Source organism: Lepisosteus platostomus, chromosome 3 (assembly GCF_059453375.1).
Source record: "Lepisosteus platostomus isolate fLepPlt1 chromosome 3, fLepPlt1.hap1, whole genome shotgun sequence".
NCBI lineage: Eukaryota > Metazoa > Chordata > Actinopteri > Semionotiformes > Lepisosteidae > Lepisosteus > Lepisosteus platostomus.
Window position 1 is genome coordinate 12,809,916 of NC_142613.1, and position 14,159 is coordinate 12,824,074.

General features: G+C 44.8%; 1 protein-coding gene across 2 annotated transcripts in view; it reads right to left on the reverse strand.

Annotated features, from left to right (window-relative positions):
- Window positions 1-347: 347 nt before the first annotated feature.
- LOC148674436 (uncharacterized) overlaps window positions 348-14,159 on the reverse strand; it is a 95,159-nt gene continuing 81,347 nt past the window's right edge. Inside the window, exons 19-20 of one of the 2 annotated variants that reach the window (XR_015935306.1) lie at window positions 1,021-1,212; window positions 348-705 (exon numbers count right to left, since the gene is read on the reverse strand). Coding sequence is in view for 1 of the 2 variants with exons in the window: in XM_088624535.1 (XP_088480661.1) it covers window positions 1,132-1,212 (81 nt within the window). In the remaining variant the exon portion in view is untranslated. Of the gene's footprint in view, window positions 1,213-14,159 lie in introns of both variants that reach the window. The other variant, XM_088624535.1, reaches the window with a different exon arrangement.

The window sequence follows — 14,159 nt, forward strand, 5'->3', positions numbered from 1 at the left end:
AAAATGATGATGAATCATTTTAATTTGCTTGTGCGAATCTGTTCTGCTGCACTCTGTTACCACTACACCACTGATCTCCACCACACTACAGGACCTCTAACATGCAGCTTCTGCTGCACAGACCTCTGGGGGTGACCTCTGTCCTCCACCAGATCAGATCAATCTGTTTCTCCCAGTGGGTGAATTACAGTCTCTTTGTCCAGACTAGGACAAGCATCAATTTGCGTGGAGCTCTCTGCCACTCTTTGTCAGTGTTACAGCCAACTGTTTCAGATGTCCCATTCCATTCTTAATAAATAACACTAACTGTCCATCTGTGCATCCTCAAAGAGCTACGGGACAAAAAATACAAGCAAAATGATTTATTTTTCATTCTCTGTAGTGGAAATATACATAGGTAAGATCAAGTTAAAGGCACAAAGTGGTTCTTGAGCTTTAGTATCAACAAATCAACTACTATTGAAGCTAAAGAAGATGAAAAAGGGAGAGAGAAGAGAGCAAGTGAGGGAGTGAGTTAGAAAAGAGAGAAGGGACAGGCTATTGAGCTTCAGTTGGGGGAAGGCGTAGCCTGGTCTACGTGAAAAGTGGGGCGCAGGTCTCCTTGAAATTGACATTGACCCCAGCTCTCCCTGCATCTCCAAGCCAGGGTCACCAGGCCTCTGGAACCTGACAGTCTGAATCCAGGCCAAAGAGAGAGCCCAGGGTCTGGGTAAGAGGAGTAGAAGCAGTAGAAGCAAGCATATCTCAGGCAGTGACTGACTAACAGTTAGCAATCCCAGGGCAGAGACTCTTCTACCAGGACAGCTCACTTTATGGGACAGTGCAGAATTAACTGTTTCAAAGTATAAAAGAGCATTCATTTAAAATTAAACCTAGAGTTTGACCTTTCCACACCTGTGTTATCTTTTCCTAGTTTTGTCATTAAAACTACACAGTGGGTTTCCGGTAAATGGGAGACCAGGGTAGAGAGTATGGAATTATGGAATTCTCTGTCTTAGAGGCCGAAGCAAGGCGAGATACCAGGGTCAGCTGTTGTTGCTGAAGATACTAGTCCAGATGTTATCCCGATTATGGTCGAGGCTCTGCGAGCTGGATCAGTCAGGTGGGGGGCAGCTGGGTTAGTGCTCCCCACTACAGTACTTCCACGTCTGGCCTGGTTTTGCAGTCTGAGCTCCTCTCTTCAGGTTGTTCTTGGTCATTCAGATACTGGAGCTGTAGGACACAGAGGCAGGCACACACAGAGAGACATAGAAGTTGCCTTGCAAAAGCATTCAGATCTTTGCACAGTTTTCACATTTTTTTGTTTTCATGCTTGCGGTCATGACGCTTTGAATGAGGACTTCATATTTGTTATATACACAACCTACTCTGAATTCCAAATGAAAAAGAAGCAAATACATCATGAATATGGAACAAAAATGGAAAAGTCCTAATTGCATACGTATTCAAACCCCTTGCTGTGGCAAACCTGCATTATGTTCAGTGCACAAAGTTACCTTAACGAGCCAAATAAGACATTGTGTGGCCTCTTTTGTTGTATGTGTGCAACAGTAGTGGTTCTCATGATTTCAGAATAATAACACTTGTCTCAGTGATGTTCCTTGGTCAGGTAGAGAATTTCAAGCAAACACAAAGACTATCAAAGCAAGTCAGCAAGTTTCCTGAAAAAAAGACAGGGTATCAGCTTCAACAGTGTGGCTGAGCATCTTGTTCCAAACATAAATAAGCATGTTAAGGCCAGTGGAACAATACAGTTTTCTTCCTGAAATTGTGAGATAAACACTTTTGCCTTTGGGACTCAAGTAGAAAAAAAGTCTAAACCAAAAGTGGAAATAAGTGGAAATGGTTTAAAGACTAAAAACAGGAGACAATTCTTTACACAAAGGGTTGTGGGAGTGTGGAACAAGCTGCGCAGCTTAGTTGTGGACGCTGATACTCTGGCGCCTCACAAGAAATATCTGGATGAGATCCTTTAGTCAACTGACTACTAAGTGCTCAATGGGCTAGATGAGCCGAGCAGCTCCCTCTGGCATGTAACCTTTTTTATATTCTCATGTGCATCGGATTCTCTGACTCTATTAATCTACACAGATGCTAATTCAACACCACCGATTTGAGCTGAAGGAGAAGAAGGAACGAGCATGGCCAATAAACAGTTTTGCAGACACCATTAGAAAATTGTGCCAAGGAAATTGGCACAGTGAATATGCAGTTGTAATGTTTTTACTTTTTTTTCTCAGTTCATATCATCCAGTAGTACTGTAACACTTTACCGTGACTGCGCTGTGCTTTTCTGCCCTTTACCCATGGAGGGTGGTTAAAAGTACGTTCAAGGGCGAGAAGGTGGAACTGCCAGGTGAGCGTGTTTGGTACACACATTTTAATTACAGTGTAGATTGCACTTACGACAGCACAGTTGAGAGACAGGCCCCCTCGCAAAACCCACACCCTGCCTGCGTGCCAGCCCTGTGTTTGAACTTCCTAGACTTCTGGATCAAAGAACAAAATAGGAGGCACTTCTTAACAAGCCTGGAAGGATCAGAAACAAACCCCATTATGGAGGGCAACTACCAGGATTCTGCGGGAAAAGTCTGGGTGAGATTTGAGGGTTCTCAACTATCAGATGCTCACGATGGGCACAAAGGGTCTGCCCTGCCTGTACCCTTCCTGGTGGCAGAGCAGTTGTGGGGTGATTGCACTGATGCAAAACCACACATTTACAGAACGTGACAGAGCTGTGTACTTGTCGACAATTTTCATTTTTTTCTACAACTTCAAGACACTGCTGCGCATAGGAAGGGGAACTCCTAGTCTTGAAACTGCATCAGTGAAACAGCTGCAAAAGGCTTTTTTATTCTCTCAGGGCATTTGCTGCGGTACCGGTATCTCATGACAGAGGAGTGTAAAGGAGGCAATCTTTACTCTTGCCAAAGGCATGATCTAACCGTGCATATTTCAGGAGCATTATTTATTACACTAGTTGTCAAAGGAGTAAATCAACTGTGACACAGCATAGAGGACAGAATGGAACGGGCATAACACCGCAGCATCTAATAAGGCTTGGCCTTGTGCATCATGCAGGACCTGATGCAGATGCTTGCTCTTTGCATCATGAGATGCAAGAGTGTTGTGGGTGGTCGTTCTGATATGGCAGGGCTGTGTGGCACGGGTACGCTCCCTGGCACCAGACAGCAGCTGTCACAGTGTAACACTGGTGAGGCGGTATCTGTCAGAGCAATTTCAGAACCGTGTGTGAAATGAAGACTGTTACTGTGACAGGGATTCAAGCCAGACATGAAAAGTGCAGACGTCTCTAAAAATGACAGACTTTGATGTGAGATCTGAGAGCTCAGCCTCTGAAGCTCGGGGGAGATTATCACTATGGCACTACCTCTGACATCCAAAAATACATACGCGATGGAACACACACAAACATTCCCTCATACACACAACAGAATACACAGTCACATGCAATGAAAGATACATAATAAGATAAATTACACGCACACACTACAAACCAATTACATATGTGAACTGACGGAACACATGTGCATTCTCATACAGACAATCAAACGCACAAATTTGAGCTACAGGCTTTACACACATGGGCAGACTACCCATTGATGCCTGACTGCTGCCCTCTCCTCAAGCCTTAGCAATCACTTGTCCACCCTGCCTCTCTGCACTCTGTGCTCTCTGCCCCTGGTCTCTCCCACAGTGGGGGCGGTTGACCAGCCTGGCTTCCCACTTGCTCAGGTCTGCTTCACGGTCAGTTCCCACTGATGGCCTGGGCACTTCATTACCAGAGGCTGAGTGAAGGGTAATTGTGCCAGGAGAGTGCATTAAGTTGTCAACATGCGGAAATGCTGATATAAAAAAAGTGAAAACAGAACTCCTTCCCTTTACTTTGGTCAGCTTTAATGGAGTCATTTTATAGATATAGAGTTCAGTACTAAAAACAAAACTTCCACAGGAGAAACAGAAGCACATACAGCAAGGAAATTAAAGCCTGTATAATGCATTCCTGCATCTTTCTCTTAACCCTTTATCTGCTGGATGCTGCTCCAGTTACCTTGATTTGTCTATTTACTGGCTGACCAAACACTTATTGGAATATGAATGCCCAGTCCTGATCCTGGAGGTGCCCCAGCATATCTGGCCTCAATTAGCAGCTTGAGGTAGTTCATTGGTTCTGACAGAACCAGTAATAGGTTCAATTAATTCACAGAGTGCCAGGATGGAGTGAAAAAGCACAAAATCAGGAATGAGCAGCTGGAGCTGTCAAAGGCCACAGGGAACATCCAGTCTCATTCCATTCCAGATGTCAGAAGTGAGTCAGAAGTTAGAAATGAAGAGTGAGCCTTCATTACAACAACTGTTGCCTAGAATAAATACAATTGGTGACAAGGACAGAAGCAATAAGCAATAAGAATGACTATAGTATAGTTGTGTCTCTTTGTTCCTCCACTCTACGTAGCGCCACTGTGCTACTTCCCAGTTTCGGTGCCACAGTGTAAAAGTGATGATAGTTCTGGATTACACAAGCAGATAATGGTGTATTGGGTGTGAGGTGTTGGTGGTTTTGGCTGGAGGAGATCCAGGCAAGCTCTGGCACACCTGTGATATCACCATGCCCCACAGCTGGAGTGCAAACAACAACTGGAGCCCGTTCAAGAGCAACAAAAACAACTGAGCGTTTATCAGCTCACACAACAGCCCTGTCTCGCCCATCACGCTTCCTCTCCCTCTCTCCCGCGGCTCTCTGCTCTCTCCTTCCTCTTTCTCTCACTCCCACCTCCTCTCACCTTCTTTGATCGTCTATATAAAACCCAACCTCTCCCTGTTGTCTCTCTCTTCTCTCTCATCCTCACTCTCTCACTCCTCATCTCCTGCTATTCCTTGTCTCTCTCACTCCTCTTTTCAGTCTCTCCTTTCTCACACTGCTCCGAACACACTCAGTCTCTTTCTAACTGCCTAGAGCTAGATGGTAAATCTGGAACTCGTGCGTCTTTGTCATGTGCCACTTGATAATAATTGTAATTTGTCACTGTTAAATTTAAGATGAATGATGTAGAAATCAAATTAAAGATCTCCACAAAATCTGGGCTAAGCTTGGCACTGGCCCTACACATCATCTGGTGTACAAGGTGAATTTTAAGATTGATTTTAAGAAGGATATAATATGTGTCCCTACAATCTGTCATTTGCTGCCTCTGTGTCAGTCTGTCTGCCACTGATAGTCTCTGTCTCTGACTATTCATGTGTTTCAGTTTCTGGCTCTGTCTTCCCCTGTTGTCAATCAGTACACCTCTTTGTCTGCTCAATATCAGTCTGTCTGTCTCTCTGTCTGGTAGGGCATTCTGGTAGTCCTGTGTTAGTCTGTCTCTCTGTCTGCTCCTGAGTCAGTCTGTCAGTCTGTGTGCGAGCACACTAATTAACCTATTCCTGGCAGCAGGGCGGGTGATTGGCTGAGCTGTGCTGTGTATGCCCCCTCATTCTCTCACAGCTGTGTTGACAGTCGGATGCGTTGCGTGTGTGTGTTCAGCTGCTCCGTGTGTGTGTGTACATCTGGATGGGAGGTCCAGAGTTTGTGTGTGTTGGTAATGCATATGTGTGTTCTCTCCTCTCCCACTTCATTGTCAAGATTAAGGTTTTTGATCACTGCAAATTTGTTCTTGCAAATATTCTGACCTTGTAAAGCTCTGCAAAAGCATTAAAGATTTAAAAAGTGCTAGCTGTGGCTCCTTTGAAGCTCTCTTTTTGATAATTTCAGTTAGATGAATAATTTTACATGGAGAAGACTGAGTTTAGGAACACAGTTCCCACACGTGTATGTGCATGTTTGTATATGCTTGCATGCTTGTATGTGTTTGTGTGTGGTTATATCTCACTGGGAGGTCTAGAGTGTGCCTACATCTACTAAAAGCTTTACATTGTTTTTCTAATACAGCGGCTTGAAACCCTTAAGTGTTGCTAGCTTGCAAACTTCCAGTACAGAGAGAAAATTAAAATTGTACCATGTTTAAACTCTGTGTGACCCTGCCCTGTTTATTGCTGAAGCCCCTGTTCATTAACACAGCACCAAGGCCATTACTGTTTCACAATGTTCAATTATTTCCTTTCTGTCCTGTATCTGAATGCTAATCTTTCCTCTGGGGCTGAGCGTTTCTCTCGCAGAGCTGGCAAGAGTCTCAGGCTGAGTGTCAAGCGTCTTCTCAGGAGAAAAAGGAACAGATCTGACTCAAACCGATACCATTCCTGCGCAAGTCAGCTGGATATGGGGACTTACTGTACCACATTCCCTGTTTATTCTGTCAATTTCACATGGAAACAATGCCAACAATAATTCTAACTTCACACACAGATCAATATTTAATTCAAATATGCCTACTGTTCAAACTCCAGAGTGGATCAACTAATGAAGGCACCTATATGGTGTTCTATACTATCATTATCCAACTGTGATCAGGATTGACAAAAAACACACAAAAGTGATTTTTTAATCACAGCTATGCAAAACCAGCTAGATGTTATCTTTAACTTTATACAGAGAATCAGCCTGCTTTTCTGGAAGAACAGGTGACAACAGCTTACAGAAAACAGGAAGCAAAGGCAGGGACAGAAGGCAGAGACCCTGCATGTGATGATGCCTGGTCACCATGCCCAGGGGGATACAGCAGGGATGCCAGCACAGACTGACTTGGCTTGCAGCAACAGGCTCCACCTTCTGCCTAGGTGATGCACACACCCCTGTCAGGTCACATAGTGGTATACTATACTCCTCTAAGCGCACTGGTCCCATGGTGGTAGCACATACAAACCAGGATGAATGGGAGTTGCTGCAGGAGACTTGCATTGCCTGGGCAGAGTCTGTACTGGGGGGCAGTGCAAGGCTGCAGGCTATGGCGATATGAAGAGTGTGCCTGTGCATGCCCATGGAAATGAATACACCATTTCAACTATATTTTCCACAAAAGTATTGAATAAGATACTCAGGTCCAAATATCTCCAGCTGCAGGACAACTTTCAAAGCATTTTTATTCTTGTTTTCTCCCTCCCAGTTGAGCACGTTCAAAATCTCCAAACTTACATGCTTTTTTAAATGATTGAAACGCTCAAAATACATTTTTGCTTTATTTTCTGCGCCTACAGGTATATTGTCCCTAGTTAACTATGCATATTCATTCTTTTAGAATTAGAATTGAATTGTACTGTAAAGCTAAAATCCTGGACAATCATCTTGATTATTTGTCATTTCAGCCCATACAAACTGCTTATACCAGAATCAGTAAGCACTGATACAATAAGATACAGCAAAATTTGTGAACTTTCACTTGCCTAATCCGTGTGTGAACAGCAATGTAAGGAACTGCAGAATGAACTAGTACAGGAGATTCAGTAAATGATTTTACAAGTAGGCACAGAGGTTGCTTCTGCTCATGTGGTTATACGTCCCTTCCTATTTGCTCCAGTGGCAATTAGAAATGGTGTGTTTTGGCGGTAATTCTCTAGGCAGCGAGACTCGAGCTCATGCAGAATCACTCTGATTATCTGCCCTGGGTAGATGTGAGCTGGACTATGAAAGGCCCTCAGTCTGTGGATGGAGGCGTAGAGCCCGGCTGCTTCCTGTTGCGCACAGAGCCTCATTCACACCGCGCTGACGCCCTGCTCCCTCCCACACTCCCATGCACAGAGATCAGTGTCCAGCCCAGGGATTGGCAGTGCAGTCAAAGGGATTGGGAAGTCCATGACTGGCTGGAAAGCTGTGATTTGCACTGATGTACAGTATGACTGAAGATCCTGGCTGTTCCTCAGTTGTTGGGTCTGGAGAAACATTTGGCTCAGGTGCTTTCTTGTTCTTGCTCTTCCAGTTGTGTTTGCACCTGTGAACAATTTCGCTACCTTTGTGGGTGAAGAAACCAGAAACGCTCCTGAAAGTGTTTCACCCGAGAACGACCCGGAGTGCACTTAATAAAAATGCTATTAACAGAAGTGCTAAATTATTCAATCGAGAAAAACGTTTTAATTCTCATTAAGTAACCCTCCTGCGGCGGCACATTCCGCTATGCTGCCCCGCGATGACCCCCCGCCTCTCGCTCGCCGACAGACACAAACTCATACACACGCAGCTCTGTCTCTCTGCCTGTCAGTGCCCATTAGAATTCCTGCCTCTTGGAGCGGAGGAGCGCACAAAGTGTGTGTGTGCGGAAAGAGAATGCATTTTTCACATTTAAGAACTGCGTTGTGCACTTGTACAGCAGTGGGCAGTCAAACAGGTCCTTTGTGGGAGCTGAAATTGGAAATCAGAACATGACGTTCAAAAAATGCCCACTGTCCTCTCTTTCAGAGACGTGCTTTCACTGTGCTGGCCGCATTAGCCCCGTTAAATAAAGGATTTCCTTTGACAAGACTAGAAATGTCTCCGTGGGCCCTCTGCGTACAGAAGGATGCCTTGCCTGCATTTAAAATTCTCAGTGGGGACACGGCAGATTTTTTTCTGTGCAAAGACACTCAGTGATGTACAGCAGTCTTTTGTGTGCCGAGAATGAATTGTGCTTTATTGCTTTTTTGCACTCATAACCCCAGCGATGCCTGCTGAATGCATTCTCACCCTTTGGCTTATTATTTTAATGTATGTACATCTCCTGTTTTGCAGCTTATCGGGTTTTGCAGTTTTCTGAGCACTGCGGTGAGCCAAGTGTCTCTGTGGAGGAGGGGAGGTTGTGCTGTATCAGCATGTGCTCAGTAATGTGATACCAGCCCTGACTTCACAAAGAAAACTGAACTGATGAAACACTCACAGGAGCAGACACACAGCTAGCTTGCCACACCTGCCCTTGGTACAGTGCTATTTCCCCCTTGCATTTTTTGAGGGATGTGTATTTTTTTGGGGGGGGGTTACTTTGAAAAGGTAATAATTTAAAAGATAATTTAGAGATTACAGCTGAGGTCTCAAGTGGCACAATTAGGAACTAGTTAGTACTGCTGCCTTACAACTCTTGAGTCCTGGGTTAGATTCTGGACAAGGTGCCTTCTGAGTGGAGTTTGCATGTTATTCCCATGACTGGATACTTTTATGTGAGGTGCTGCAATTTCCTTCCACTTTCCAAAAACATGCTGGTAATTTAACTGGCGTGCCTAAACTGTGTGTGCCCTATGACAGACCAAACATCCAGTTCACAGTGTAGTCCCACCATGAGGCTGGTACTGGTGAGAGAGCCTTCAGATTGTTACTTTTACCATAAAAACAGCAGCAAGCAACAGGAGGCCATTCAGAGCCACCATACATTTAGGAGCTAGACGCTAATTGATTTGATGAAAATAGTCAGCTAATGATAATTTAGTAATAATCAGCTTTCTGGTAAAGAGTAGATGGAATAGGGGTCCCCAGCTTTGCTAGTCAAGAATAATGATTTTTCTGGGTTTCTTTAACTGACCGACAGCTTAAAACTAATCTTTGATTGCACACATCTAACATTTGTATGGGTCTTTAGTAGTGGATGACTTAAAGATTTAAGACATCATTTATCACAGAGAAACAGCCAGAATGAGACACAGACATTAGGAACCAAATACTGTATCAGTAGCTGCTATTGGTTAGGACCTGTGTTTTACATCTCATATGTAGGTCAGAGCCCAGAGATGTTAGAAACTTATTCTCAGTAATGAACTTGGAATGAACACAAACACGAGCTATACCAGAATCTGTAGTGTTGCTGGCTTATCTGGTTCCTGCTTGTTGTTGTCTGCATGTGAAGTATACTCTTTTTATGGCCATGTCTGTACACAAGGTCTGAGAAAGTGTCCCCAAACACTTTACAGAAGTCATAATTCCGATCTGTTGGATTGTCCTAATGACGGTGATAGTTTTAGTGATCCAATTGCGCTTGTGCAACTGGCAAAAAAATGCAGGCAGGGATGAGAGCATACAGAGCTGAGAGGTCTCAGCAGAGAGGGAGAGATGACTGATGAGAGATGATGATAATCATGAAGTCATTAATAAGGCTGTGTGTATAGGGGTTAATGGGATATTGGGAGATTGTCAACAGCCTCTCCTGATAAATTGGGGTAGGAATGGGAGCGAAGGTAAGAGGGGGTGGGGGGGACAATGACAGACAGTGATGTTGAATTAGCATTCAGACTAAACAGGTATTCAGGCTCCTCCCACACTGAGCCAGTACTGGAGCACCTGCCAGGATTTGCACATCTGGCCTGACTTGTACAGCGCTGGGCAAAGCTTTGGGCTTGAGTGGTTAGGGCAAAGGGCTTCTTACATGAGGGGTTTCTAGTTCAAGTCCCTGGCTGTGCCACGGACTCTCTATGCGACACACCCTGACTTCCCTGTGCTCCATTTTTCAGAGCTGGTCGGCATCTCTGCTGATTCCAGTTCAACCCCTATTTCTTTTGTCTGAGTCACTTTAAGATAAAAGCACCTGCAGTATGACTAATTATTCTAATTACATAGCTTGTTTCTGTTATGTTTTTGTGGTATTAAAATGCAGATCAAAACCTTCTCCTTTTATACCCAGACATGTTCTCACCACAGGTATCCAGGCATGCTGTTCTCGTCTGGAGAGGTTCAGGCTCAGATTTCTTAAGCTGACCCTTCTTTATCTTAAACAGCAGTTAAATAATTATGGAAACGGAGGTTCTGAGTAAAGGCACTCATTTGGAGACCGGCCGGACAAGTGTCCTGTTGGGCAGATGCATACAGATCTTGTCTGTGCTCTGTAAATGAGAGGGATGCTGCTTGCAGCCATGTTGATTAAGAAAGCGGAGATCTTGCCCCCAGGTGGCCCGAGGCTCTTGCTGGAGGTGCAGATTCTGCTCCCACAGGCAAGGTGCAGGATGAACTGGGTCAGATGTCTTGACAGGAGCTCCGCAGGGAGGGCAGACCGGTGCTCTGCAGGGTGCTGCTGTGAGGCGCGCAGAGCACAGCCGAGCTGATTGACAGCTGGCAGCTTCACATTGGAAGAGTATCAAAAGAAAAATAATTGATGATTCCACATTTCCCAAAAAAATGTCAATTCAAAATTGAAGGGGTAGCAAGAAAAAAAAACAACTGGCCATTTTAATGTCAAAGAAATAATTATGCAAAACACACAGACAAAACCCCAAGTTCAAATTTAAACCAGTTGGATAAAACCATCTACTGTATATAACTGGTTTTATTTCCAGATCGTGGCATTTGGATAAAAGGCGCAGTAAAGTCTGAACTGCATCGTCCATTTTGCAGCAAATGTGCGGTGAACACAGGCGCAGTGCTTCACTTGGTTTGATCCCTTTCCCAGCTTCGGCCTCTCCTGCCCTGACTCTCTGACACGGTGCCCAGCTGTGTGTTGGCACAGCCCAGGCTCACACAACATACAGCTGTGAGCCGCATTGAGAATCTGCTGCAAGCAGGGATCCATCATCTGGAACATCTGCTGTTTATTGGCGGCAGAGCTGCACAACAAGCAGCAATGTCAAGCAGTTACAGAGCACAGCATAATACAGTATAGTATGGTATACTACAAGGCATTACTGTAAAGTACAGTATACTACAGCACAGTACAGTATAGAAAAGCACAGTTCAGTACTGCACAGCACAGAATGGCACAGTACAGGGCTGTATTGTGTACCATATGATTCTCTACTACTCCAAAGTGTGCAGGTCCCTCTATATTGGTTTCAATGACATTTTGAATAGATCTTAAAGCAGCTACAAATAGTCCTTCTGAAGTCCTTCATGGACTGGAGCCTTCTTATGTTCAGGATCTACAGTATGTATTCTGTATGTTCTTAATCATTACCTAAGTTCCCAAAATACGTATTCCTTGGCTCATCTAAGGCACAGCCTTAAGCCAGCCTGGGCTGGAGCCTTCAGCTGCTGTGATCTTCTCCTGTGGAACTGCCTCCCAGAGTCAAGCAGTCACATAGTACAGTACATAGCACACTGCCAACTGGCCCCAGACCAGCTGTGCACTTTGAGACAGGATAGATTTTTTACCATGCCTCTGCAGTTAAACAAATAAACACATAAGACAAGACATTAATTGTTTGAAAGCTGAAATGGTCCCTTAATTATCACAAAGCAGCATTAGAATATTGTTAAATTAAACACAAATGAAAAGCAATTTTGAATATTTTGTATTTGCATTATTTCTGTAATTAAATTGCCATTATTTAGGAGTCATCAGTATTATGAGCTTGCCTTTGGCCTCTATAAATTAACACATCCCTCTAATTAACACAAATTCTTAGCAAGAAGTCAGGAACAATAACAGATTAGCTGTGCAGTCCATCCAATCAGTGGAAGCTTTGGTAGACAAAAAATGGATTCAGAGTGATTCAGAGACAACGTCCAGCAAGGCCTTTTCTGTCTCAAAGAGTCCACCTAATCGGGGACCAGTTGGCAGCACAGAGGTAAGAAACCACACAGAACAACAGAGATTTAAAATGTCCACAAGCTGGTGAGGACCAGCACCACTGGACCTGGCCAGTGAAAGCCACGGTACTATAAATCCAATGGAAGATACAAACAAGGTACCCACTGCAAACTTAATTTTCACATACTTTTCTCTCCCTCTATCCCTCCTTCTCTTTATGTCCCTGAAGGCCTGAGCTAATTCAAGCTCTCCCTATAACCTACATTTGCTGTTCAGTCTCATATCCAGTTTGCACAGAAGCTGTGTATAGAGAGCTCTAGCCTCTAAGTACCACAGCCTGGGCAACTGTCTTTCACTCTCTCCCTCTTTCTGTACCTCTCTTTTCTTTTCCCTACCTTTCTCTGACCCTTCACCAGGTTCTTTCCCACAGCACCAACTGCTGTAAAATGTAACACACAAGTTCTCTCTCCTTCTCCATTTACATCTCCATCTCTCCCTCTGAATCTCCATCTCTTTCGCTGTAGTTCCATCTCTCTTTCTGTTTCCCCATCTCTCCACCAGTATCTCCATCACCCTCCACCTCTCCTCTATCTCTGTATCTCTCAGGATAGCCTGTATGTCAGTGGCCATGGCTATAATATCATTTAATAATCCTTCTCATTACACAGTGCCTGGGGCAGGACAACATTACATTACTCTCCCTTAATGAAAACAAATTGAAGGCAGTGTGACTGTGAGGCAAAGGCTGGCAGCACTGTGGCTCCGGTGTTTTGAGCTTTAACATATTCAGCACATTAACAGGTCTGTCAGTGACCCCCTGCCCCCAATTACGCAGGGCTGGGTCTCTCCAATATACAGTGGCTCTGTCAGTGCTCGTTTGCGCTTTTCCTTTCATAGGTAGACCATAATGAACCCCAAAAGACCTGCAAGTCAACAGAATTTAATATTTTGGATGCTGATGTCTAGAGAACTGCACTCTGCTGTGCCCCCTTTCCACCTATCGGGAAAAAAAACGTACTGATTTTGGTTGTGCTAACTTAGCGTCTCCACCTGTTTGTGGGTGTGTTGGGCAATGCAGTCAGTGTCTCAGACACTGAGTGTGATGGGCAGTGCATCTGTCAGTGAGTGTGATGGACAGTAGAGTCTGTCAGTCAGTCAGTGTGTGTGATGGGCAGTGCAGTCTGTCAGTCTGTCAGTCAGTGTGATGGACAGTGCAGTCTGTCAGTCTGTCAGTCTGTCAGTCAGGGAGTGTGATGGGCAGTGCAGTCTGTCAGTCTGTCAGTGAGTGTGATGGGCAGTGCAGTCTGTCAGTCTGTCAGTCTGTCAGTCAGGGAGTGTGATGGACAGTAGAGTCTGTCAGTCAGTCAGTGTGTGTGATGGGCAGTGCAGTCTGTCAGTCTGTCAGTCAGTGTGATGGACAGTGCAGTCTGTCAGTCTGTCAGTCTGTCAGTCAGGGAGTGTGATGGGCAGTGCAGTCTGTCAGTCTGTCAGTGAGTGTGATGGGCAGTGCAGTCTGTCAGTCTGTCAGTGAGTGTGATGGGCAGTGCAGTCTGTCAGTCTGTCAGTCAGTCAGTCAGTAAGTGAGTGTGATGGACAGTAGAGTCTGTCAGTCTGTCAGTCAGTGTGATGGGCAGTGCAAGTCTGTCAGTCTATCAGTCAGGGAGTGTGATGGGCAGTGCAGTCTGTCAGTCTGTCAGTGAGTGTGATGGGCAGTGCAAGTCTGTCAGTCTATCAGTCAGGGAGTGTGATGGGCAGTGCAGTCTGTCAGTCTGTCAGTGAGTGTGATGGGCA